This window comes from Parasteatoda tepidariorum, chromosome X1, assembly GCF_043381705.1.
Source record: "Parasteatoda tepidariorum isolate YZ-2023 chromosome X1, CAS_Ptep_4.0, whole genome shotgun sequence".
NCBI classification, from domain to species: Eukaryota; Metazoa; Arthropoda; class Arachnida; order Araneae; family Theridiidae; genus Parasteatoda; species Parasteatoda tepidariorum.
The window spans coordinates 74,963,805-74,988,350 of NC_092214.1; the positions used below are offsets into that span (position 1 = coordinate 74,963,805).

At 28.8% G+C, this 24,546-nt stretch overlaps 1 protein-coding gene across 6 annotated transcripts in view; it reads left to right on the top strand.

Moving 5' to 3' along the window:
• The window catches only part of LOC107452122 (MFS-type transporter SLC18B1), an 86,465-nt gene that overhangs the window by 15,860 nt on the left and 46,059 nt on the right, over positions 1-24,546 (top strand). For 2 of the 6 annotated variants that reach the window (XM_071187408.1, XM_071187407.1), the window contains exons 2-3: positions 8,536-8,726; positions 22,175-22,376. In XM_071187408.1, coding sequence (XP_071043509.1) covers positions 8,614-8,726; positions 22,175-22,376 — 315 coding nt within the window. In that variant the 5' untranslated portion in view covers positions 8,536-8,613. Of the gene's footprint in view, positions 1-2,735; positions 2,918-8,535; positions 8,727-22,174; positions 22,377-24,546 lie in introns of those variants that run through there. The other 4 variants (XM_071187410.1, XM_071187409.1, XM_043042626.2 and 1 more) reach the window with 3 other exon arrangements.

Below are 24,546 nucleotides of genomic sequence, written 5' to 3' on the forward strand. Positions count from 1 at the left end.
CACATTAGCAACTTACTAGGATTACTGAATACGTTTGTCGTCTGATAGAAAATAATGCATGCGTCAGAAGAATGTCAGATAAAAAAATACCGAATAAATTTACCTTTCAGATGGATTCCGAGTTTTGATCCTTAAATATGGAAAAATGGTCCAAATAATGATATCCAAAAAAGTGCCAAAAAAGTAACCATATCTCAAGAACTATTTAAACGAATGATAAAAAGCTTAGTTGTAGAACTTGTTTATCCGAAATTAATTCCTTAAAAAAGCAAGGTTTTATAATTTTATACTATTTTATTTCAACGATGATTACAAATTGTTTGAATTGTGAGCTTCTCGAATTTTTATATCATATTAAACTATATAATTTCAAATGGTAAAATTCAAAATTGGAATGGAATCGGTCAAATAGTTCTCGAGAAATAAAATTAATCATTATGATTACTTTAAAATTCCATTGCATTTAGCTAAAATGTGTATTAATTTTATTTTTATATCATTTTGTTAAAAAAAAAGAATAAAAAAAAACGTGACATTAACGTTATTTTTATCAGAGTAATCTTGGGCTTAGGATACGCTTGATTTAATGAGATGCCAGATAAGTGTTTTCTTAATAACTTGAGAGTGGATATAATTTTTTTTTAGTTTGTTGTTACTTAAGTTTCAATTTACATTCTGAAAATTAATTAGTTACTTTTTTATACATTCTATTACGCAAAAGACCTCGTTCTGAATGCAGTGGTTATATAACGACTGTTTTATTTAAAATGTCAAAGATGAAATTGCTTTTCTCGACATAATTTAATATTTAATAGGTTGCCTAAACAAAAAAAACAATATTTGAAAATGCAACGATATTGATTGCTCATTTAGAAAAAAAGTATGATAAAGACTATCAGAATGTGGTAAAATTTAAAGTGTTTCTGTCTCTATAGAACATTAAAAATCTCGGTAATTTTTACGGAAGCTCTTTAGTAATGATTTCGGTACAATTAACAATAAAATATGGTTTTATAATATCTGATAAAATTTGGTAAATGTAGGAAAGTTTGGCAACTTTATCATGATACCTTACAGCACGGAATAAAAATCATTTATTTGGTTAAATTTGCTTTTCAGTTTTGTATTATTTACTAAATGTGTGGTAATAAGAACTATAATTTTGAAGACCGAATTTCTGGTAAGCCGCTACCATATAAAGGCTTTAAATACCGTCTGTTTGGTATTTATTTCAAGAATTATGTTTTTTTTTTAAACCAGAAATGGTATTAGCCGTACGGTAATTTTACCACTTTCCTCTATCCACTTTTTGAAAAAGATTAGGCTTATATTTATTTAGAAAACAATGAACTCAAACTAATTTTTGGCCAAATTTTAAAATATTTCTATTTTTTTTATATATTCGTTTGTGTACTTTATTTTAGTAATTGTTCGAAAACATTTTTCAATTAATGCCTGATTTTTAATTAATGGATCAATCCATAATCCATAAATTCAAAATTAAGTTCATTTAAATTTAAACATTTTAAATCTTGAAACTCTTTTTTTTAAAACAAGTTGTAAAATTACTTTTTCATGTTATTTGAAAATTTATTTTTGATAATTGCTTCAAGTTTTTGAAAAAAAACCCCTTTTTTTTAAAAAAAAAAGCTTCAATAGACATCGGAAATCAAAATTCGAAAATGTGTAAGTAACTTATAAAAATTTACTGGAAATGTCTCGTAGAAATTAAAAATAGTATTGTCTAAAATTTGCTTTCCTTAAGAGAAAGTGAAAATTATTTGAATTATTTTTTACGAAGAACATTACAAATGAACATGATAATAAAGTTTTTCTAACTGATGAAAACTAATTTTAGTGTTTATTAACGAAATTTGAACTTTTTAAAAACGGTTTTCACTCACAGTACAATCGGTAATATGTTTTCAAAAAAAATAAAAAAATAAAAATAAATAAATAAATAAATAATTAAAAAAATAAAGAATAAAATAAAAAAAACTTGAGTAAGGTTTTTACAAATGATAAAACATATTCTACGTGTTGTTATTGTGTTGATTCTATTAGCATTAAATTTACGCAACTATTAAAAATAACAATTAGTTTTTTGCTTGATTTTCTGGCATAGGGTGTTCAAAAATACTTGTTTCCCTTCGTAATTTATTGTAGGTCTTCCAAACCTCCGAAAGCTTCAAATATTATTGCTATGTATGAAAAATTGCATGAACTAAGCACCTCTTAAGTTACAAAATAAACCTGTCAGTATTTCTTTAGAAATTTAAAAAAATGTCAAAAATTGAAAGTGTCACTTCTTGTCAATTAGGGTAGTGTACTTGCATTTATAGAAATCAAATAGCACACAAAAGTAATTTTTTTTCCATTCTAAATTCAATATTAAAGTCTCCTAACTTCTTTAAGAGCGAAGAAATATTAAAATTAAATATTTCATTTTTCTTCTATTTATTTAAAACTTTCTTAGAATGTCTTCTTAAATAAGTCGAAAGAGCCACGAGTAATTCATATTTATAGATCATTGATAACGGACAAAACAAAATTTGCAAAATTACCTAGGTAAACTGCCACCTGTTTGAAACACAACACACGTTTATTTTTATTGGATAAATAAGTGTTAAGCAATATATTTAATGTTAAAAAACTATTGGCGCCGATTTGCAGTGTTTTCTTATCATATAAAAACAAAGAAAGAACAGAAAAACAAAACATTAACTTTCGTTCCTAGGATTCGACAAAGAAGATTGAATTATTTCGATTGACGTAAAAAACCTCAAGGTATCGAGGAATTAATTAAGAGTAGAGTTTCGGTTTTTAAAAGAATTAACCGGTTTTGAATGTAAACAAAAATGATGTGTAGTGAAGAAGTACGCGATAAAAAAATAATCAACTCTAGAGTCTTGACTATGTAAGTGTAACATTTATTTCCTATAAATGGCGATTAATAATTGTTTCAGTTATTTTTGATGCAATTTTAAGATTTTAATAATTACTGGTTTGTAGAGTAATAACTCATTTCCGATTAGTAATTGAATTCCGATTAGTAACTCATTTCAAAAACATTAATTTTACTTAAATTTGATTCTGTAAATAAAACTATTATACGTTAATTTATTCCATTTGAATATTTTGCTTAAGTCCTCAGGGTGGTGATTTTTTTAAAAATTATTTCATTTGTCGTGAAGATAATTATTTCACAATATTCTGTTTACGTTGCATCGTAGGAAACAATATAACGAGATTTCTTTATTAAATTATTTTAGTTCTTTATTATTATTATGCTTTATTTCAATTGATTTGAATTGAGGATTGAATAGCACAAGCCGGATGTTGAGCCGGTTCTACTGCTATGTTCGCCTGTTCTACCTTAATCTGAGGGCAGAGGTTTTATTTTATAACCGTCGTTGAACAGCTGACCCAATATTTTTGGGTTTACGACAACTAATCTTCAACTCCATAGCCTTGTAATTTTGAACCCAATCCGGAAGAAAAGGGAACTCTTGGATCAAGTATTGGGAGAAATTTATCTTCGTGGAGGATTTTTTTGATGGAACTAACCTGCATTTGCGTTATATGGAGAGGAAGACCACGAGAACCTTCTACGGTTAGCCTGACGGCAAAGTGACTCTAAAACATGATCCGTCTACAAATGAGGATATTTAACGTCAGCAATGTGGTCGGGGCAAGCCGGATGCGGATTCGTTTCGACCAGCCTTCGCTGGGGATTTGAACCCGGTTCACCTCATTGGAAGGCGAACGCTGTATCCCCTGAGCCATCACGGTTCTGAGAGCAGAGGGTTTTTATTTTGTTTTATAACCGTCGTTGAACAGCCGACCCAATTTTTGGGTTTACGACTACTAATGTTCAACTCCATAGCCCTGTTATTTTGAACCCAATCCTGAAGACAAGTTAACTCCTGGATCAAGTATTGGGAGAAATTTGAGTTCATGCAGGACTTTTTTGGTGGAACTAACCCGCATTTGCGTTACAAGGAGAGGAAGACCAAGAGAACCTTCCACGGTTAGCTTGACGGCAGAGGGACTCTAACCCATGATCGGTCTACCACAGAGGTTATCGAAACGTAACAGAACAGTGTCTCTGACGATTAGTCGCCGAATATCACCCCACTTTACTTCCTGGGTTAAGTCCTTAGCTACAGCCAAGATGTTCATAGATTGATAGCTAGATTGGAAGAAGTATTGTGACTTGGGGATAATTATTTATTGACAGACGTAACTACCATGAGAATATTGTTTAAACAACAAAGTATTCAACTATATATTTTCTTGTCAATTTTATGAAGCGATATAAGAATTAGTACGACATATTTATTAAAAAATTGAATAATATTACGAACAGATTGCTTTAAAAATTTTGTTTTGTAACTTTTATTTATTAAATTTTTCAAAAGTATTTTATTAGCAAAATGTTTCAATTTTTCTTTGAATATTATTGAAAAAGTTGATATATATATGGGCAGGGGTTGGACAAAATAGTGGAAACATTTCTTACATTTTTTAATATTTCCTAAGTAATAATTAAAGAATCATTTTATTACTTCAGAAAATTTTATATCATGGGATTTCTCAATGAAGTTTGTTTAAAGCTTTTAGAGGTTTGAGTGACCGACTATAAATTACAAACGGAAAATAGTGTTTTTGAACACCCTATGCCAAAAAACGTAGGAATAAATTTGTAACTTGCAACAATTATTTTGGTAATTATATGCAATAATTGCACAAAATTTCGTAAACCTAGCTTTGATATTTATGAAGATATGGACATTTTTATGAAAACAAATTTTTTTGTTTCACATTTTTTTTTTGCTATAACGTTAAAAATATTCAATAAAATTAAACAAAATGTTTGGAACAATTTAAAACTTATTACAAAATTCGCACAGGCCGCCTTTACTCTTCAGTCAGACTGTTACCTATCGCGCTGACCCTTTGACTGTATTGAAAAGAAGGGTCGGCTATTGTGGATCAAATCACAACTGTCTTGCATTTAGCAAGAATGGGGGCGTGTTCTTTTCAGTGATAATTCGAGATTCATCTCACAGAGTCATTTTCGTCGAATCTGCATCTTGAGAAAACGTAGAGCTCGCAATCATCTTTATTACGTAAAAGAAATCGATGGATTTCTTTGTCTAGGATGACATAATGTTGGGCAATCGGGCAGTTCGCAAAAAAAAAAAGAAAAAAAAAAGGACTAACTTGAATAATTTTTGATTAAATGATACTTCACGTTCTAGTAGGACCCATTCGTAATAGTTCGAGTGTGAAAGCTCGAATATGCTAATTAATAGGTTTAGGCGAAATCATACACAAAAACGTACTTTCTCTGAATAAATATCCCTTTTTTTCAACTTACTCGGATTTCTAAACCCCCAAAATATAGGGGGTAGCAGAAATATGGAAAATATGGTTCCCATAGTTTGGTCATGAGAGCGATCCAAAGTTTGAACTTTTTAATGTTAATTTTACTTTTTGGGTATTTTGTCATAACTTGAGAACTTTTAAGCGAATATTTTTTCACACAATTATAGAATTCGTTTATCCAAAGATAGTTCCATGCAGAGAATATTTTTTGGAAATATTTTTAATTTTTTGTTATTTTATTAAATAATAGTTAAAAAAATATTAAATTGTAAGGTATAAAATTTTCTACATAATTTTCTACAAAATACAGAATTTGAGCGAAAGCAGTTGAATAGTTCCGAAGAAATCAAATTTTAAAGAAGTCGTATATTTAAAATTCGATTTCTCAAGATTCTTTCAACCGATTTCACTCGAATTTTGTATTTTATCATATACAATTACATACATTAAAATGATGCAAAAAATTTGTATACTTTAAAATTTTTTACATCATTTACAAATTTTTTTCTTTGCATGGAATTGCCTTTGGATAAACGAAGTGATTTTATAATTGTGTGCAAAAGTTTTTCAATTTGCTTAAAAAGTTCTCGAGATATGTCCAGATACGCAAAATGTTAAATTAACATTTAGTGGTCCAAACTTTGGATCGCTCTCCTGATAAAACTATTCGAACCATATTTCCAGATTGAGGCCAACCCCGATATTTTGGTGGTCAGATATCCGAATCCGTTGAAAAAAAGGTATGTTCATTCAGAGAAAGTACGTCTTTGTGTCTGATTTCGTAACTTAAAATATCGTCTGCTCCAATGAAATAACATATTTGAGGTCATTCCCTGGAAACATTACAAGTGAGTCCTAAAACATGAAGATCAGATCCGATCATTTGACCAAACGTTATTCGGATTGGTCAGTATTATTTTTAAATTCTTTTTTGCGCATTATACACTACTGCTTGTCAGCAATTTGGTTTCCTGCGTGCTATTGGCCTAGACTCCTTTTTAAGGACTATAAAGCGCGACCACACAGAGCTCACTTTGTTGGGGATTTTCTAAATGTCGAGGATATTCGCGGTATGAATGGTCTTCGAGTCTCAATCATTTTGAACATGTTTNAAAAATAAAAAATTAAATAAACGTGAACAAAATCTAAAAACCGACGTATAACCGATTCTGTGCGTCGTATAAACGATATATTTTTATATTAAAATGAATAGGAATGATTTGGGACCACACTAAAACGTCGTATAAATGTAAACGTCGTATAAGTGATCGTCGTATAAACGATGCTCCACTGTATATGTATAGCATGGAGAGCAAGAGATCGAATAATCCAAAAACGAAGTGCTTCACTTTCAGAAGCCTGGGGAAAAAAATTTACAAACAAATCCTGATGACCTTTTATATCACATGCAAAAGGGAAACGTTAGTAATTACAATTGGTTCATTAAGTAGGTCGAGGGAATAATATGGTACTCATAGTGAGTGAAGGGAAAAACTTGTTTTTTCTTGCATACGTGAATCCAAAATGAACTTTTATTACAAAACTAAAAAATGCTGATCCACGATTTTTCAAAATAACTTCAAAAACTCGATTTCCCCCCGACTCAATCAAATTTTCGAGCAAAGTTTCACGAATTGTGCCCTATTCATCTATGATGGCTATTTACAGGTCGTATACAGAAACATATTGATGGCTATTTGCATGCAATACTCTTGCCAAGTAGCCTACAAGTTTCCTGCGCTACAAAAATCGAAACTACGGCTTGGCTATCTTAGAACATCCATTCTTTCTTAATGAAACTAATATCTAGTTGATTGGAACACATGATTTGGTCAATTGTCCTGCTGAAATTTCCAGTCTGACCAAGGATCAAAGAGTATAAGGTGTTGGAAAAGTAGTTGTTGTTAACAACTAGAGTACATTTTTCCAGAAATTCGCTGCAAGTCACACTTATCCTCATAAGCAAAGTTCACTACACCATCACAAAGCCACCACTGATTTGTCCACCGAAGAAATCACTATGTTTTGTTCGCAAATCATGCCAGTATTAATTCTTACAATCTGGGACACCCAAATTGAACTTCTTTTTGACAGAAAAATAATATTTTTTCGAATAGCATCCCAGGACATGACCTCTTTTGTCCACTTTAGCCTCTTTTCTTTATGATGCTTTAACGGTCTTGGCTTTGTTCTTAATTTTCGAAGAAAACATTCGAATTTGATATGAAAGTGCCCCAGATCATTGTATGGAAGATCATTTTACTTGCCTGCTGAGTTATTTAGCAAGCAGACAAGTTCTGTTTCCTTGCAAGTTTGAAAATGCACCCATTATCCCGAGTAGATAATTTACGCTTCGTACCGGATCTTTCATAATACTCTTTTATGCTTAAAATATTATGCACAGTAGTTTTAGAACGTTTATTTAACTTACGTATTTCAGGTTCCGATTTTCCAGAGCCTTTAAAAACCACATTTTTTGAACTTCTAGCTCAGACAATTCTTTTCCGTGTGGCATTGTGAATTTTCTGATGAAAACAATGAAATTAAATTCTTATTTTCTTTATCGTTTGTATTTTGGGAGATGCAAAGTTACAGATTATATATGGGTTTCAAAGAAAAATAAAAATATTTTGAAAACTCAAATGATTTTGAAAAAAGAAATAGGTGGTCTTAGATTTACGTAACACTCAGATTTTAAGAAATTAATCAATTTTTTCACTTTTTGGTTAATTTGAGAAAATATAACTAATTTCAGTTACTTCACTGTTTTAAAATTATCCATTTATGCAGTGTATTATAAAAATGAGGGACATTCGGGGTGGTCTTATAATTTTGTAACACACTGTAAATATTTATATGAAATTAAACATTAAGAATGATACATTGTGAGAAATAAATATTAAAAGGATGAATAAGATAAAATTCAAAATATAAATTTTAAAGTATTTAGTGAGAATGAACCACATGTTTATAAGTGCTTAAAGTAAGATAGCTTTAATTCAGAATAAAACAAAAAGAAAATAAGTTACACGAGTCAATCCTATTTGATAATTTCATAATACTTGAAATTTTAGTCATTATAATTCAAAGTTAATCATTTTTTTTATTTCATAGAATTTATAATTTAAGTTTTCTTTTCATTAGGATCATCATAACATCTGTTGAAGCTAATCAGATAATAAAGTCCATATGAGCACGTCATAGCATACATAAAAGGAAGAAATGGAAGCTGCTTCTGCTTTAAATTCTGTTGAGGAAGCTGTTAGAAGATTTTCTCTAACAACCAAAACTAGTGTGAAAGGTGCAGGTCAAAAAACTCCTCTGATATTTAAAAGGTAATCATGGGTTTGAAAAAAAAAGTTTTATTTTTTTATTCTTTTTAAAAATTTGTATCACTATTATCATACCTTTTATATGAAAAAAAACATGTCTAAAAACTAAATTTAATGAAATAATTCTTTCAACAGAGATATAATGTACAAAAATTTAACTAACAAAATTTTTTGCAGTGAACGGAAACTTCACTACTAGAAATTTTCAAATTTTTTAAATATAAATTTTGATAAAATTTTCAGTGTATTCAAAAATAACGTCTCTCATTATAAAACGCAGTTGAAGGAAGATCTTGTTCGGTAGAAAATAAAGTTATTTATTCTCAAAAACGTGAATTTTTGCCGAAACATTTTTTAAAATTTTTTTTATTTATTTATTTCTTAAAATTTCTTTATTTGCACAGACATAAGCAATTGTTTAAATTTTTTTGAAAAAAGAATCAGTGTATCTATAAACAAGATATTTTAAAAGCAAAAATAACCGGTAAGTTTACTAATGTAAAATTCTGGTGGCAAAATCAACCTGTACGACTACTTGCATGATATTTTAGAGGTACTGTTCTACAACTCCCCCCCCCTCCCAAAAAAAACATATTCCAATAAAACCCATTGTTGAAGAAAATGGAGCGCAGCTAACAATTTTTACATCTTCACCACCATGTTCTATCATCTCAAAGATACAACAATTGTAACATATAAACATTTAATTTTTAAAACTTTGAATCATAAAATTCGGAATGTCCAAAAATTCGTAAGAATTGTTGTTACTTCTTAAATTTTTTCGCGTTTATTAAATTTGTATGCTTTTGTATTAATAAAATAAGTAAATAAACGTTCTGTTGTAATGAGCAAAACTTAAAAGGAATATATGCCACACCATAAGGACAATGAATTGCATAGGAACTCAAGACCGGTTATGTCATCCTATGCTGATAGAACCACCTCTTTAGTATGAATTGGCTGTTCGTGCGCATTTGAAACTATCTGCGCATTAAAAATATCTTGATTTTATGTTAATTTTACGTTTTCTAATAATTATTGACAAAAATTGCATTCATATAGGCCCAGAGGTAGCTATTTTATCGTAATTTAATGATTTGGAGACTAACTAATCGTGCTGAGTTCAAAATAAGGACGCAGCCATTATGGCGTAGGGCATTTTCGGTCATGGGATGCTTTACCTCTCTTCCAAGTATATCTTATCTCTTATGAATAATCGTATATATTCATACAACAAATACATTTTGAAAATGTATATATTTGCATAAAGTAATCATTTGAAAAACATTTGACAGTTTAAATATATTTGTATGATATATTATTTTAGATTTATTTTATTATTTATCCTTTTGGGACACAGTGTACAAAAATCAATCCACTTTTTTTAGATTCCTTCAGTTATCTCTCAATTTAGCACACTCTATATATAAATATCAAAAAACTTTTTTGCTTAATTTTTTTATTTCTCATTTTTGGACACTTTATATAAAATATCAATATAATATTTTAGATTCCTTCTGTCATTCATCATTTTGGGACACACTGTATAAAATGTCGATATAGTTTTTCCTAGATTCCTTTGAATATCCATTGTTTTGGGACACGCCATATAAAGTATCAAATTAAAAAATATAAAATGTAAAATAATTTTTTAGATTTCTTTTATTTAGCATCATTTTAGGGCCTACTGTGTGAAAATATCAATGCCATAAAATTAGTCGTTACTGCCTAATATTTTTCAGATGTGAATGACAAAATCTCTTTTAAGGGTTTTAATAAAAATGTTTAGGTATATTTGTTTTAGTGGTCTTTCACTTCCTTGAAGTTTGGTAAATAACAAAGTAACTTGTTTGTTTCATTTCATGTTTTTGTTGCAACATAGCATTTTTTTTGCTGATTTAGGCAAGAATTGATTTTCTCGATAACTTATGTTGTAATTATAGAGCTTGAGAGTTCAAAAATTTATTTTCCGTTCGCATTGTTAAATTTTACTGTGAAAGTAACTTTCGTTACTGTTTCAATGAAAAGTTAATATTTTTTAAGCGTTTTAAAATTTAATTTTCTTTTTTTTTTAAAGTAAAACATTTTCAGTCTTGATAGAAAGTAAGTTTAAGATTTCTATCATTTAAAATACTATTTATAATTCATAAAAGAAAAAAAATATGTATTAGATTGCTCAGAATTAGGTGCATTGGATTTTGGGTCTTAATTATTATAATTAAGTATTAACTAATATTTTGTATTTAGGTTTATATTTATTAACTTAATTTCTTTATTTGTTATTTATTTTAAGTATCATATCCGGATTACTAAGACCCACTTTATCCTCACTGTAAAAAATTTTTACGTATAGTTGCCACCGTTTTTGGTGTTGAGGTAAACTAAAATGTTTTACAGTGAATGCAGTCACAAATTTTAATTTACTTTTTCACTGTTATATTTTAATTAATTAATAAATTTTTTTTAATTTTATTTTTTTTGTTTATTCATTTTATTTATCTATTTTTTATTCATTCATTTTTATTTATTTACTTTTTATTTATTCATTTTTTATTTATTTATTCTTCATTTATTCATTTTTTATTTATTTATTTACTGACAATACATATTTTCATGCCCATTAGAAACAATTTATGGTATCATTGCAAAACAAATCATTTAAAAAACAAGCAGATTTTAAGTAATATATCTGCACTAATGCCTTCAAACAATTGTTATTTTGTGTGAATTTTATATAATGTTTTGCATGATAACTACAGTTCTGTATTTTCATGTGCATTAAAATCAATTTATGGCATCATTGCAAAAGCATTTCATTTAAAAAACAAGCAGATTTTTAGTAATATATTTGCACTAATTCCTTCAAACAATTGTTATTTTGTCTATCTTACATAATATTTTGCACGATAACTACAGTTCTATACTTAAAAATTTATTTAGTCTACATCAACGCCAAAAATGGTGGCAACTATACACCAAAGTATTGTCTAAGATATAAATGTTTTTAATTATATAATTTCTTACGAATTTTTAAATTAAATTAATTTAATCTAAAGATTGTTTCAAAAAGCATTCGCTGAAGCAGAAAATTAAACTTGCTATCTAATTACAATTGATGTCAAATAAATAATTGTTGTTATTGTCGTAGGCCATTAAGGCAGTGGCGGTGTTCTTGCTTTCTAGTAGCGTCATCTATGGCCAAGAATTCGACTTCTGCCCCACTCACATGTCACCATTTATTCATCCACAGGTCGTAATTTTGACCTGAACCCGAGAACGATATATCTCCAACCCAGTACCCCCAGAGGTATACTTTGTTATGGGAACATGGAGGACTTTGGGACCCGACAGATTTAACTTTTCACCATTCACCATTTACTACACGGAGAGTCTTCGGTCGACTGGTTTCGAACTCTCGTTCTCCCGAACGTGAGTCTAGTACCCTACCAAACAGGCTATCCCAGCCCAAATAAATAATTATACTACCTAATTGCTTTAATTGTGCTTGATGCCAAATAAATAAATAATGAAATTGTTTACTTATTTGGGAATCAAGCAACAAGTATTGAATGAGTTTGTTTTGTAATTGAATGGTTTTTAGCGAGTTATTAAATTAATTTAATCTAAGAATTATTTGAAAAGCATTCTCTTAGGTAGCAAATTAAATCGTTCTTTTATATGGACATTAAGCACAAAGTATAATTTTAGTTATTATTTTTTAGTTATATGATTTCTATCGAATTATTGAATGTAACTAATTGCTTTTAAAAAACAGTTTTTAAAGCATAGACTTAGGTAGCAAATATATTGTTTATTTTTTTTCGGCACTAAGCACAAATCATTGACTGAGTTTGTTTTGTAATTGAATGATTTCGAATGAATAATTAAATTTAAATAGTTCATGCAACAAATTAAATTATTCATTTTTATGGGTATTAAACAAATAGGATTCATTAAGCTATCATTTGTGTTATAATCATATGATTTCTAACTAATCATCAAACTTTAATAATTTATAGTACGAATTTTTTAAAAAGGTAGCAATTGAAACTCATTCTCTTAGGTAGGAAATGAAACTGTTTAATTATTTAGGTATCAAGCCCAAAGTAGACTGAGTTTGTTTTGTGATTGAAGGAATTTCAACGACTAATTAAAATTGTTTAATTCAATCTAAGAATCATTTTAAAAAATCTTCCCTTAGGGGATCAATTAAATTGTTTATTTATTTCGGCGTTAAGCATAAAGTATTGAGAAAGCTAATTTTTTTTTATTTACATGCTTTCTAACAATTTATAAAATTTGACTATTTTATTTCAGAAATAAATTTCGAAAGACATCTTTTTAGGTGGTAAATTCAAAAGAATTAAATGATTTTTTTTGTAAATTGAATCATTTCTAGCGAATTCTTAAATTTAATTAATTCAATAAAAGTTTGTGTTTCAGAGAGAATCCACTTAGGTAAGGAATTTTTAATTTATTTGAGCATCAATTACAGTAAGTCAACAAAATTTATAGAAAACTTTACAAATTCATTTAACAGAGAGCAATTTTCTGAGCTGAATGATAAATGGTGAGTTTTTTCTTTGAACTTAATAAAAATTAAGAACGAAATAACATAATAGAAAAGTCAATACGAATATAGCGATCCGCGATGGCTCAGGGGATAGAGCGTTCGCCTTCCAACGAGGCAAACCGGGTTCGGACCCCAATCGATACGAATCCCACATCCGGCTTTTACCGACCACAGTGATGACGTGAAATATCCTCAGTGGTAGACGGATCGTGGATCAGGCTAACCGTGGAAGGTTCACCTGGTCTTCCTCTCAATGTTACGCAAATGCGGGTTAGTTCCATCTAAAAGTCGTCCACGAAGGCAAATTTCTCTCAATACTTGATTCAGAAGTTCTCTTGTCTTCTGGATTGGGTTCAAAATTACAAGGCTACGAAGTTGAACATTAGTAGTCGTAAATCCGAAAATTGTGTCGGCTGTTCAACGACGGCTATAAAATAAAATAAGATAAAAATTTTTACTGAGAATTGTGAATACGAAGCAAGTGAAATGCGAGTCCCGTGATTCACGTCTTTTATTCAATGATGGCAACCGAATGGTTTTTCGATAACAGTGTGCTTGTCCTAAATGGCCCGTTCTTTCTAATAACTTCAATCCCCCAAAAACGTGTGGTCTATCATCAGTAGAGTTGTATATGCCACAAAAGGGCAGTTTCAGTCTGTCCACATTTCAAGGCTACCATCGTGTAAAATAGTATAATATTGATGTTACTGTCCTTTAGATATAGGTAAATGGTAAGCAACATAGCATTTTTCAATTCATATTTAAATGTGGTGGGTATTTTGGTTATAATCAGAAGTAACTTTATTTCGATGGGAAACTTTTCCTTCTCCTTTTTTACCTATTCCACGATTTTTTCCTGTCTAGGTGGGGCAGGGAGTGAGTTATTCATTGTAAATATGTACTTGGATATCAACTTACTTAATATGCGTGCTGCTTTGCGTTCAACAACAAGCCAAGATGGCTTTATTACGAGGGACTCACTGTTTTTGGTTAAACAGACTAGCCATGGTGTTGTAGCCAAGAGTATATATTTTTTCAAAATATTATAAGCTCAATTTTATTTATGATAGATATAAGATTAAATGGTTTCAGAGAGATAAAGAAATATATACTTTTTACTTAGTCAAAATTAGCGTAAAGAGGTACGCTGTAAAAAAGGGTTTTTCAAAAATGTTTCAAAATAGCTTCAAAACAAATAATAGTCGAATTTGAAAAAAAAAAACTCAGGTTTTCAAAATTAAAACAGCATTTATTCATTTATGAGAAAAATGCATGAGGAGGTAGAAATGTGTGAGAGAGGAGCTCCTTGGCTGCCCGAAGGATTCGAACCAAGAACATCCAGGTTCGTATTTAGTAGGATGCTCTAACCATTATTATTGTGCAGTCCAGTCCAGGGAGGAGCGGTATATAGTGGCCACCGCAATGACGCATCATGACGTGCACTCGATTCACTTTAAAGTTTTTAAGATATAGCGAAATAAAGAAATTAAAATTTCCGATAATATTCAAAATTGTAAACCTTTTCCCCATTGAAATTGGAAATTACTCTGTTGGTTCCTAACCACGATTCCGGAGGTCCTTGAATTGAATCCTGCTGGATGCAAACAATTCTCACACATTTCTCCTTCTCTATATATTTTGCTCAAAAGTGGGTATATACTGTTTCAATTTTAAATACATAGGGATTTCACATTAGATTATTATTTGTTCTGCAGCTATTTTGACACAGTTTTGCTCAATTTTGAGAAACTCTTTTTTTTTTTTAGACTGTAGTCGTGCACCTTCATGCTTCATATGAATGCTAGCATTCATGCTTATAAATGCTCACTCGCTTGATATTTCAATATTCAGTACGACGTTGTCGACGTAGAGAAGAAATTTCATTGTTTTATTTTCAAAGTATATGCATTAGTGTTTCATATTATATCGATATTAATCAAATTTTTCTTATACTTTAATTTTCACGATAATTACGAAAAAACATTAATTGAAATATACAACGAGAGTTTCCTAATTTTAAGAGTCGAGGTCAAAAACTGCAATACAACATAAATCAAAACATTTGTAAGAGAAAAATTATCTTTATCAAAAATATATTTCATGATATGATAAGGCATTTAGATGTTATAACTATAAATCAAGAAGAGACGTAAGAATCAAGATCTCAGCAAACTGCTATAAAATATTTGTAATACGTACGTATGATATGACTTTAAGTTTATTACGGACGCCAATAAAATATTTTATCTCAACGCCCCAGTTGTAATTTCAATATCAACACGGAGATTAGCAATAAGATAAAGTAATTTTATCATACTTCCTTGATTAGGATAAATTTCAAGTATAATGTGTTTTAGTGCCCTATATGAAATGTTTAGTGGATGAAGCATTAGAATTTTATTTCGTACATGCTCATACTGACATGGGTACTTCTAAAGGCGGGACCAATAATGTTAAGAGCAGCTAATTTGGAATTCGATTGATATTGATGTCATATGCACTAAATATTTCCTACATATGCAATGTACTTTTCCATGTAAATAAAATAAACTCTAATGACTTTTTCGTAAAAATTTAGATCAAACAGTGGCGTAGCTAGTGGGGGGGGGGACAAGGGGAACATCTGTCCACGGGCTCATCCTTAGAGAAGCATACAATTTCGGAAAAATAATTGAAATTCCAGAATAAACTGCTTTTTTTTTAAACTATCTTTTTTTTAAATTATCAGTTTGGTTTGCAAATTAACCCTTTTACGCAGATGGTATACCAGTGTCTCTTTTACATATATATTTTCTGAAGATCTAATTACAAGCAAACATATATTTTGGTACTTTTTTATTATAAAAAATAGTTTAATAGTTACTAAAATAATCTGTTAGATTATCTGTATTATATTTGTATTAAAGTATAAATTCAAAAAACGTAATTGGAAAGTTTTTTCCTATTCATTCATATTCAAAAATTTATCAATAATTGCGGATGTAAATTAAAAAAGTTCTAATGATAAATAACTGGTTCTCTTAGATCTAAATAACTGCAAGTAAGCATACATTTCAAAAATTATTGTTTGGAAGTGAGCCATCTTTGGAAGCTTTAACTTTTAACGCAGAAAAAGACAGTGATTTTTCATGGTGTTTTTCATAACCATAAATTATTAAAATGTTAACTATAATATTTTTCATTTATTTTGACGTAAGTTAATACAAAATAGGGAAAAAAGCTGGAAAAATATGCTTGCGTCAAAGGGCTAAGAGCATTATAACTTTTTCAAATTTTTATCAGATTTACAGAGAAATTGGAGAAGATGTCCATTACTATCATTGTAGTTTGCTTTACTTAACGATTTTTCTTCAAAAAAATATTTATAACAAATTGGTAATATTTGGGGGACCGGAAAGTAATGTCGTTTCGGTGCATTTGATATTTGTTATTAAGATTTTATTTTCAATCAATAATATATTCACCCTCGTTGCAACAAATTTTCAATGCCGGATTGAACACAAATCGAAAAAAAAAATGAATTGGTTATTGAGACGAATATTTAATGCGCCGAAACGACAATACTTTCCCTTCCACCTATTATATTGAATTAAATATGCCCTTAGAATCAACGTTTATTAATCAATAAAACTCAGTAAACGCGATCAAAAATATCTAAGAGAAATAGAAACTAGATTAGCAACGTACACTGTTAACTTTTTAAACTGACTCAAAAATTAATTAAACTATCGAGTTGCATTGTTTCAAAAAAGTATTTTACTTAAAGTTGAAAAATCTTGGCAGGTGTGATGGGTTTTATACAATCATTTTAAAGTCCCGAAAGACTCTTATAAGTCTCTTATCATTATGCAAGGGGACGTAAATACTGAGCTTGCCTCCAGGCGCTGTAAACTATAGCTGCTCCTCTGTCATCAAATTATCTTTAAATTTATGGAAAAATTAACGGCGTTGCATTCGTTACATGACTTAGACAATGCTAAAGATCACGAATAAAAAATATCCTCCTGCAGCTGAAATTTTTCATGAAAACATAAGAAAATACTTAAATACTAGAATAATTACTTTAAAAATGAATAAGTTTTAAAATATGTAATTTTATTTATCCATCCTTATTTATCTAATGTTTTTTCTGATAAAGTAAAAGCACGGTTTCTAAGTTACTTTTTTGTACATGCATTAAATTGAATAATTATTTTAAGAATGAGTTAATAAATAAGTTTAAAGTACTTCATTTCATTTATATATCCTTATTTATTTAAACATTCTTCTGTTAAGTAATAGAGCGGTTCCTACGTTGCTTTTTTGGATATGCGTTAAATTGAATAATTAAATGAAAAGTACTTCATTTTGTTTATCCATTCTTATTTATTTGATAGTTTTTCTGTTAAAGTAAAAGCGTGGTTTGTACTTATTTTTTTGGGGTATGCACTAAAACACTAATTTATATTTTCCAAATCTTTCATACAGGAAAGTATAATTTATTTATTGTTGTCATTTTCTAATGATATTACCAGGTAACCACCCTATTTAAACTTTACAGACTTATTTTCGTTTATGAACATCCAGACTATATATTAAAAAAAATGGTATTGCATTGTCTCGGCTAACATCATGAATGTCTGAAATCCCCCCTTAGGTTAGAAAAAATATTTTCAAAGTTATTTATGGAAAAATTTTGTAATAAATTAAGTTACTTCCTGTTATTAGATAGAATTGCAAATTTTTTCAAACATTTTTACTCTGAATTAAATTTAAACTTAATTGATGTCAGAGCTTGAAGTTTATCATCTGTGTTATGCTCCCATCTTTTGAAAACTGTCAATAAATTTGAGTTGGTGTGGTATAATACAAAAATATGTCCCTTTTATTCAATTCATTTGGAAACTCTTCACTAAACAATGAGAAACGATAAAAATGTAAAATTCGTGAACAATGCTAAAAGAATTGGCAAAATACTATCAAGATTCGTACAATCTTTAGAAATTTAAAATAAGGTAACGAAAGCCAAGAACATAAGATATAGTCTATAGAGTTAATAATTACTACAACGTTTTAATAACTAAAAAAAAAATCTAATTGTGATAACTGAGGTTTATGAATATTTAAAAGGGAAATCTTTGAAAAGAAAATTGATTATTTTAATTTGCAAAATCGATACCACTTTTTAATATATTTAAAGGGTCGAACGAATCTTGATTAAAATTCAAAATCAAAAAATTATTTATTGAACCGAAATTAAATTTTCCTCTTCGAAATACATTGTGAAAATAAAGATAATTAAATTTGTTTTTTTTTTGGATTAAAATTTGGATAAAAATGGATTTCGCTTAAAAGCCAAAATCAGTATAAACTTTATCTGCAAAATTTTATATTACTTGAAACTAAATGATTATTTATATTATTTCATTACTTCATGCACAGGGTAATCTTAAGAATACAAGATCCTTTTAGATAAAACTGCTGCAAGAATTTTATTCAAACAATTCTGAAAGTATAAAAAAGTATATCGGTTTGAAAAATACAAAATCCGACACTTATTAAATAGATTGTTATTGTTAAATACGATCATGTAGTACAAAATATAGAAAATAACTAAATAGAAAATAGATTACACATATTTAATAACACAAAACTACCATAATTTAAAATCTATAGTATTATTATAATCTATTGATAAAATATACTTGCATTTATATTTTATTACTATATGTACAGTGTGCAAAAAAAGAAAGAAAAAACGTTCCACCCTGAATATCTTTCGATCTAATGGTCGGATATTCATGTTCTAGAGCTCAATACTAATGGTTCGAGGGAGTCAAATATGCTCAAATGTGCTAAATAAAAAGTGCAGACAATATTTTAAGTTACGAAATCAGATAAAACGCACTTTCTCTGAATAAACATACTTTTTTTTTGACGCTTTCGGATGTTTGATCCCCAAAACATAGGCTGTAGCCGCAATCTGGAAATATGGTCCCAATAGTTTGGACAGGTGAGTGGTCCAACATTTTTACCCCTTAATGTTAATTTTACTTTTTGCGTTTTTCGCCATATCTCAAGAACGTTTTAAGCCAATTGACATATTTCCCAGATTGCTAATACCCTCTATATTTTGGGGATCAGAAATCCGTGTTCGTCTAAAAACAAGCATGTTTATTCTGAGAAAGTGCGTTTTTGTGTCTGATTTCGTAACTTAAGGTATAGATTGCACTAATTTGAGATCAAACTCTTGAACTATTACGATTGTTTCCTAGAACCTGAATATCCAATCATTAGATTAAAAGTAATTCAATGTGGTCCGTTAATTTTTTTGCGCACTCTATAGTGCGGAAAAAAATTTTACCACCTGAGTAATTTTTGATCTTATTTATGGATTTATACTTATTCAGATGCAATTTTCATGGTTCAAGAATAGAACTTTAGTGAGCTAGTTTATGAATGCAGAAGATAAATTAAAGTAGGAAATAGGACATAATGTACTTGTCTGGATTAATATATTTTTTTCTTGGATTCAGATATTTTCTTTCAAAATATCGGGGAGAGGGAGGTGAAGTAGCCACAATGTCGAAAATATAGTCGCTATAGTTCTAACACAGTGACTAGAGGAGAGCCGCAGAAAGTTTGAACTTTTTAATGTTACTCCCCCCTTTTTTAATCAATTTCTTAAAGTACTGAAACATTTTTAGCGAATTAAAAAAAAACTTCGCATACAGTTACAAAAAAAGACATTCTTTTCATAATTATTTCATTTAATAATGATCGCAAACAAAGTAACTTTCATTCTTAAAAGAAGGAAAAAAAAATGAAAAAGAATTAAAAAAAATATAAAAAAAACAGAAAAATAAAGGTTAGCTAGCAGACCATGTTTTAGATGGATGTAGACTAAATTTTGAATGACATTGGAGTAACACGTTAGAGGAGCATTAAAGCTGGAAGATCCCGATAGAGAAAACGATCAGATTTAAATGCAATCTATCAAATAGTATCTGAGTAATGTTATTTCAAAAAATGGCGTTTTTAGATTTTCATTTCTTAAAAACTGTGTAATCAATTCTGATCAAATTTAAATAATTTTGTCACTTGAAATTATATTGTTTAAGAGAGTATATTTATATTTAATATTTATTTTTGTGCACAACAATTTAGAATGCTTAAATACTTTTTTTAAAAAATAAAAATAATAATAATATATAGGTTTTAATTTTTTTTGCTGGAGAATATCTCCTTGTAATTAAATTGCATAAATGGATGCAAAAAGTTTTTTGCGTTGTAAGACGTTACTGAAGAAGCGCAAAGGAATCGAATAACATTGAAGGAATGGACAGATCAAGTGATTAGACGGAGTTGTAGCTTAATAATTTGAGGGTTCATCCATAAAAATGTATCTTTTGCGGCTGATCTTGCAACTAAAATTATCGTTTGATTAATTAATACAGTGCCGTTCATAGGGGTGGGCGAATTGGGCGACCGCCCAAATTTAGGGCCGCCATAAATTCAGGACTGACAAGGGTTTCTTTACATTCGCTATATCTTGGATATATTCTCACTATTCCTTGGATATTTACACAAGTTATCGTAACATGTATTTCCAAATGTATCTAATTTCATTTCAGTTAATGTACCTTTATGAAAGGAGTGTAACTTTTAAAATAATAGTTTAAAATATTTTGTCAACTTTTATGTCATCTAAATTAATTGTATTAAAAATTTCAATCATTGCCGCTTTGTGAGTGTTTGCGTGTAGAGGGTAATCTCTAAAATTGCAGCGGGAAATGTCAAGAAAAATGAAAAGAGGGTTGGCATGATTTTTTTAAAATCATTTAGTTGTAGTATTAATGTCGTTGTTATATTTTGTTGGAGTTTTTATCGTTGAAAGTGAAAACAATTTTAAAGAAAACCTAACTGAAATTAAAAGTAGTTTAATATTTACTTAGTCAAACAAAGAACGACTTTTATTAACCAAGATAAAATGCCCCAATGTTTCGCCCAGGTCTTTTAAACAACCCGTAAGCACGCCCCTGGATTAATATGTATATTAGCATCCCTGAAAGTATTAAGCATTTTAATTCAATAAAGCTCGGTTTAACGAAAACTATTTAAGGGTAGAGTATCCTGCACAATGCATAGGTGTTTGCCAAAAATTTTGGAATGTGCGTAAATGATCGAATGTATTATGATAAAACTTGAATATCTAGAATGCGTTATAATAGAATATTAATACCTCAAAATTGTAATAACAAAATATTAATATCTCGATTGCGTTATTACAGAATATAAGTACCTCAAAAAAAACCTCTTCCGCTCCTTAAAATTTAATATTTTATCAAAAAGGAAAACTTTACTTTTAGTTGTAATCAGCATTTAATAAAATTTTTCAAAATATTTTACAATGATAACTCAATTCCTATATTTGATTAAAAATATCTAAATTTAGTCCGTAAAGAAATAAAAATTTAAGAATATTCTGAGAGGTAAATATTTAAATAAAATGTTATTTACAATTTACATTTATTTTGTTTCATTCAAAAGTAAAGCGATTTAATTTTGCATGAACAAGAAATTTCCTTGTTTAAGGGATGAGAGGAAGAAAAAACGTTTCCTCTAATTGTCTAGCTTCCAATTTATGATGCAAGCTGCTAGACACCAATAATTTCAGGGGCTTAACTTACGCCAAATGAGCATTTAAATTCGCCAACAAAGTCAGCCATTATAAAGCGCATCTCGCCAAGGGTTTTACACGAATGTACAAGAGGAAGGAGGAATAAGAGATCGATTGAGTGCGGCAGTCACATGGCATTTCTTATTTAAGACTGATGTAACTAATTTTGTTTCTCTAACTACTTTTTCTTCTTCTTTTATTTCTTATGATGGCTCAAAGCAGTGACAGTATTGTGGAACAAACTCAACTTTCTGTGTTATCCAATGAAGTGACTGCCAATGGAAACAATATTTCACCGCACGAGAAACAAAATAAAAGTGGGATGACTCTAAAAAAATTTAAAATTTTAGCGGCTATTTTTTATGGAAATTTATTTCTTGGAAGTTGTTATTCCTTAATGGCTCCTATATATCCAGCAGAGGTAAGCATATTTACTTATTTATATTTTTAATCACATTTTCTTTTGAGTAATCAAAATATGTGAAACAATTCTTTTTAACTTTAAGAGAATCAGTGACTAGAATATATTATTATCTTTAAATGTATCTAATTTTTCATGACTGGAAACCATTTTATCCAATTACAGCCGATCATACATGAACTAACGTTGATTAAACTCAGCACATGCTATGGATTTATATCTTAAAAGAGGTAAATTGTATACACGACGTATTAAATGTATATTGTAATTGTATTCAACAAGAGGAAAGTTCTATGACTACGCAAATTTTGATGCTTTGCATTGATTAATGTTTTATCTGCTGCTATCTAAAGAGAAATAATAGATTGTATCTAATATTCAAAAACAAGTTGATTGTTTCATGACTATTCTATGCAAATTTTGGAACATTCTATTGATTTATATTTTCGGAGAAATATTAAATTGTATCTAATATTCAAAGCAAGAGGAAAGTTCTATGACTAGCGTATGCAAATTTTGACATATTTCATCGATTTATATGTTAAGAGAAAGATTAAATTCAATCTGAAATTCAAAAGCAAAATGATAGTCCTATGACTATCTTATGCAAAGTTTGGCGCAATACCATTGATTTATATTTTATGAGAAATACTAATGTGCATTTATTTTTAAAAACAAGAGCATACTTCTGTAACAATTCTATTCAAATTTTGATTCCATTGATGTATCGAATTTTGATTCCTTAAGTGAAACATTAAATTGCATCTAATATTAAAAAATTAGAGGATAGTTTAATGACTATGCCATGCAAAGTTTGGTTAGTTTCAGCTTAAAATTTTTTTTTCTAACTTTGCCACCAAATATTTTTTGTGTGTATATTTTCAAATCAGTGAAAGCAAAATCATATAAAGTAGATACAACGTTGAAGAATACGTGAAATAACTACTTCAAATATAGGAAATCTTTGTTTGAAATAATGATTTCTGAAAATTTGTAAAGAATGCAATTTTTACAGTTTATTTAAAAAAAATTCACAAAACAAACTTAAAGACATTAATTTTTAGAATTGTATATCATATGAATATTTTACTCTGTATCAAACTTAAAAGAAGAAAGATGAGATTTTCAAGAGGAAATTTTTTATGAGTTATTACTGAAGTCGAACGAAGTTTAAAATAGGTATTATTTGGTTTATAATCATTCTGATTCAGCATATCCTCCTCATTTAATATTGAAAAAAATGCATATTTTCATCGTTTTGTTTTAGAAAATTGATCGAAATACATATAAAATCACTTAAAAAATATATATTTTAACTTATAATTAAATATTAACTTTGTAGCACGTCATAGTGAAGTCGTTTTTCTAAATAAAAAAACCTTGTTTCTTTTATCGATATCAGAAATTCCCCTATCATCTAGTAACTTTTAATAAAATTTTGTTTACATATCTTTTTATATTGTGAAAGTAACAGTCGAAGCACGTATATAAAAATAATCTTCGCTATTGAAATTTTTAGTGTTGATATTTTGATATTAAAACCTAATTATTTCTATCTAATGATCCGTATTAATTAACAAACATTTTTTTTTAACCAGGATTTTCAATTTTTAGAAATTATTATTTTGTTTTAGCTTTTCTGACAATAAATGTATTAAAATGATTTTAAATATGTTGCATATCTGTCAGCTCTTCCCGGAAGATTTTTGCTTTGACATTCCTTTTTTAATATAATAAATTTCATTAAAAGACATTCATTATACAAAAATAAATTATTAATTTTAAGTATTATATATATGTATATAGATACACTGTAATAATTTTGAATCAAATTACGGTATGAAGTAAAGGCACTTTGGGTGCCGGTAAATCCACAAGATCCATTTTACCGTAAAATCCATTTTTGCGGTAAAATATTATATCGTGGCATTTACAATAATACTTATTTAGTTAATAATATTCATTTTCGGGTAATTATAACTGTAAAAATTACAGTATGTAAGATAGTTTGTTCCCCAAAATGTTCCGATAAAAATGCATTTTACTGTAAAATATATCGATACCCCGAGTGCCGATATTTCTAACATAATTTGATCCGTTATATATATATATATATATATATATATATATGTATTTTTTATTTAGATGAGTCTCGTTCTGTCGCCCAGGC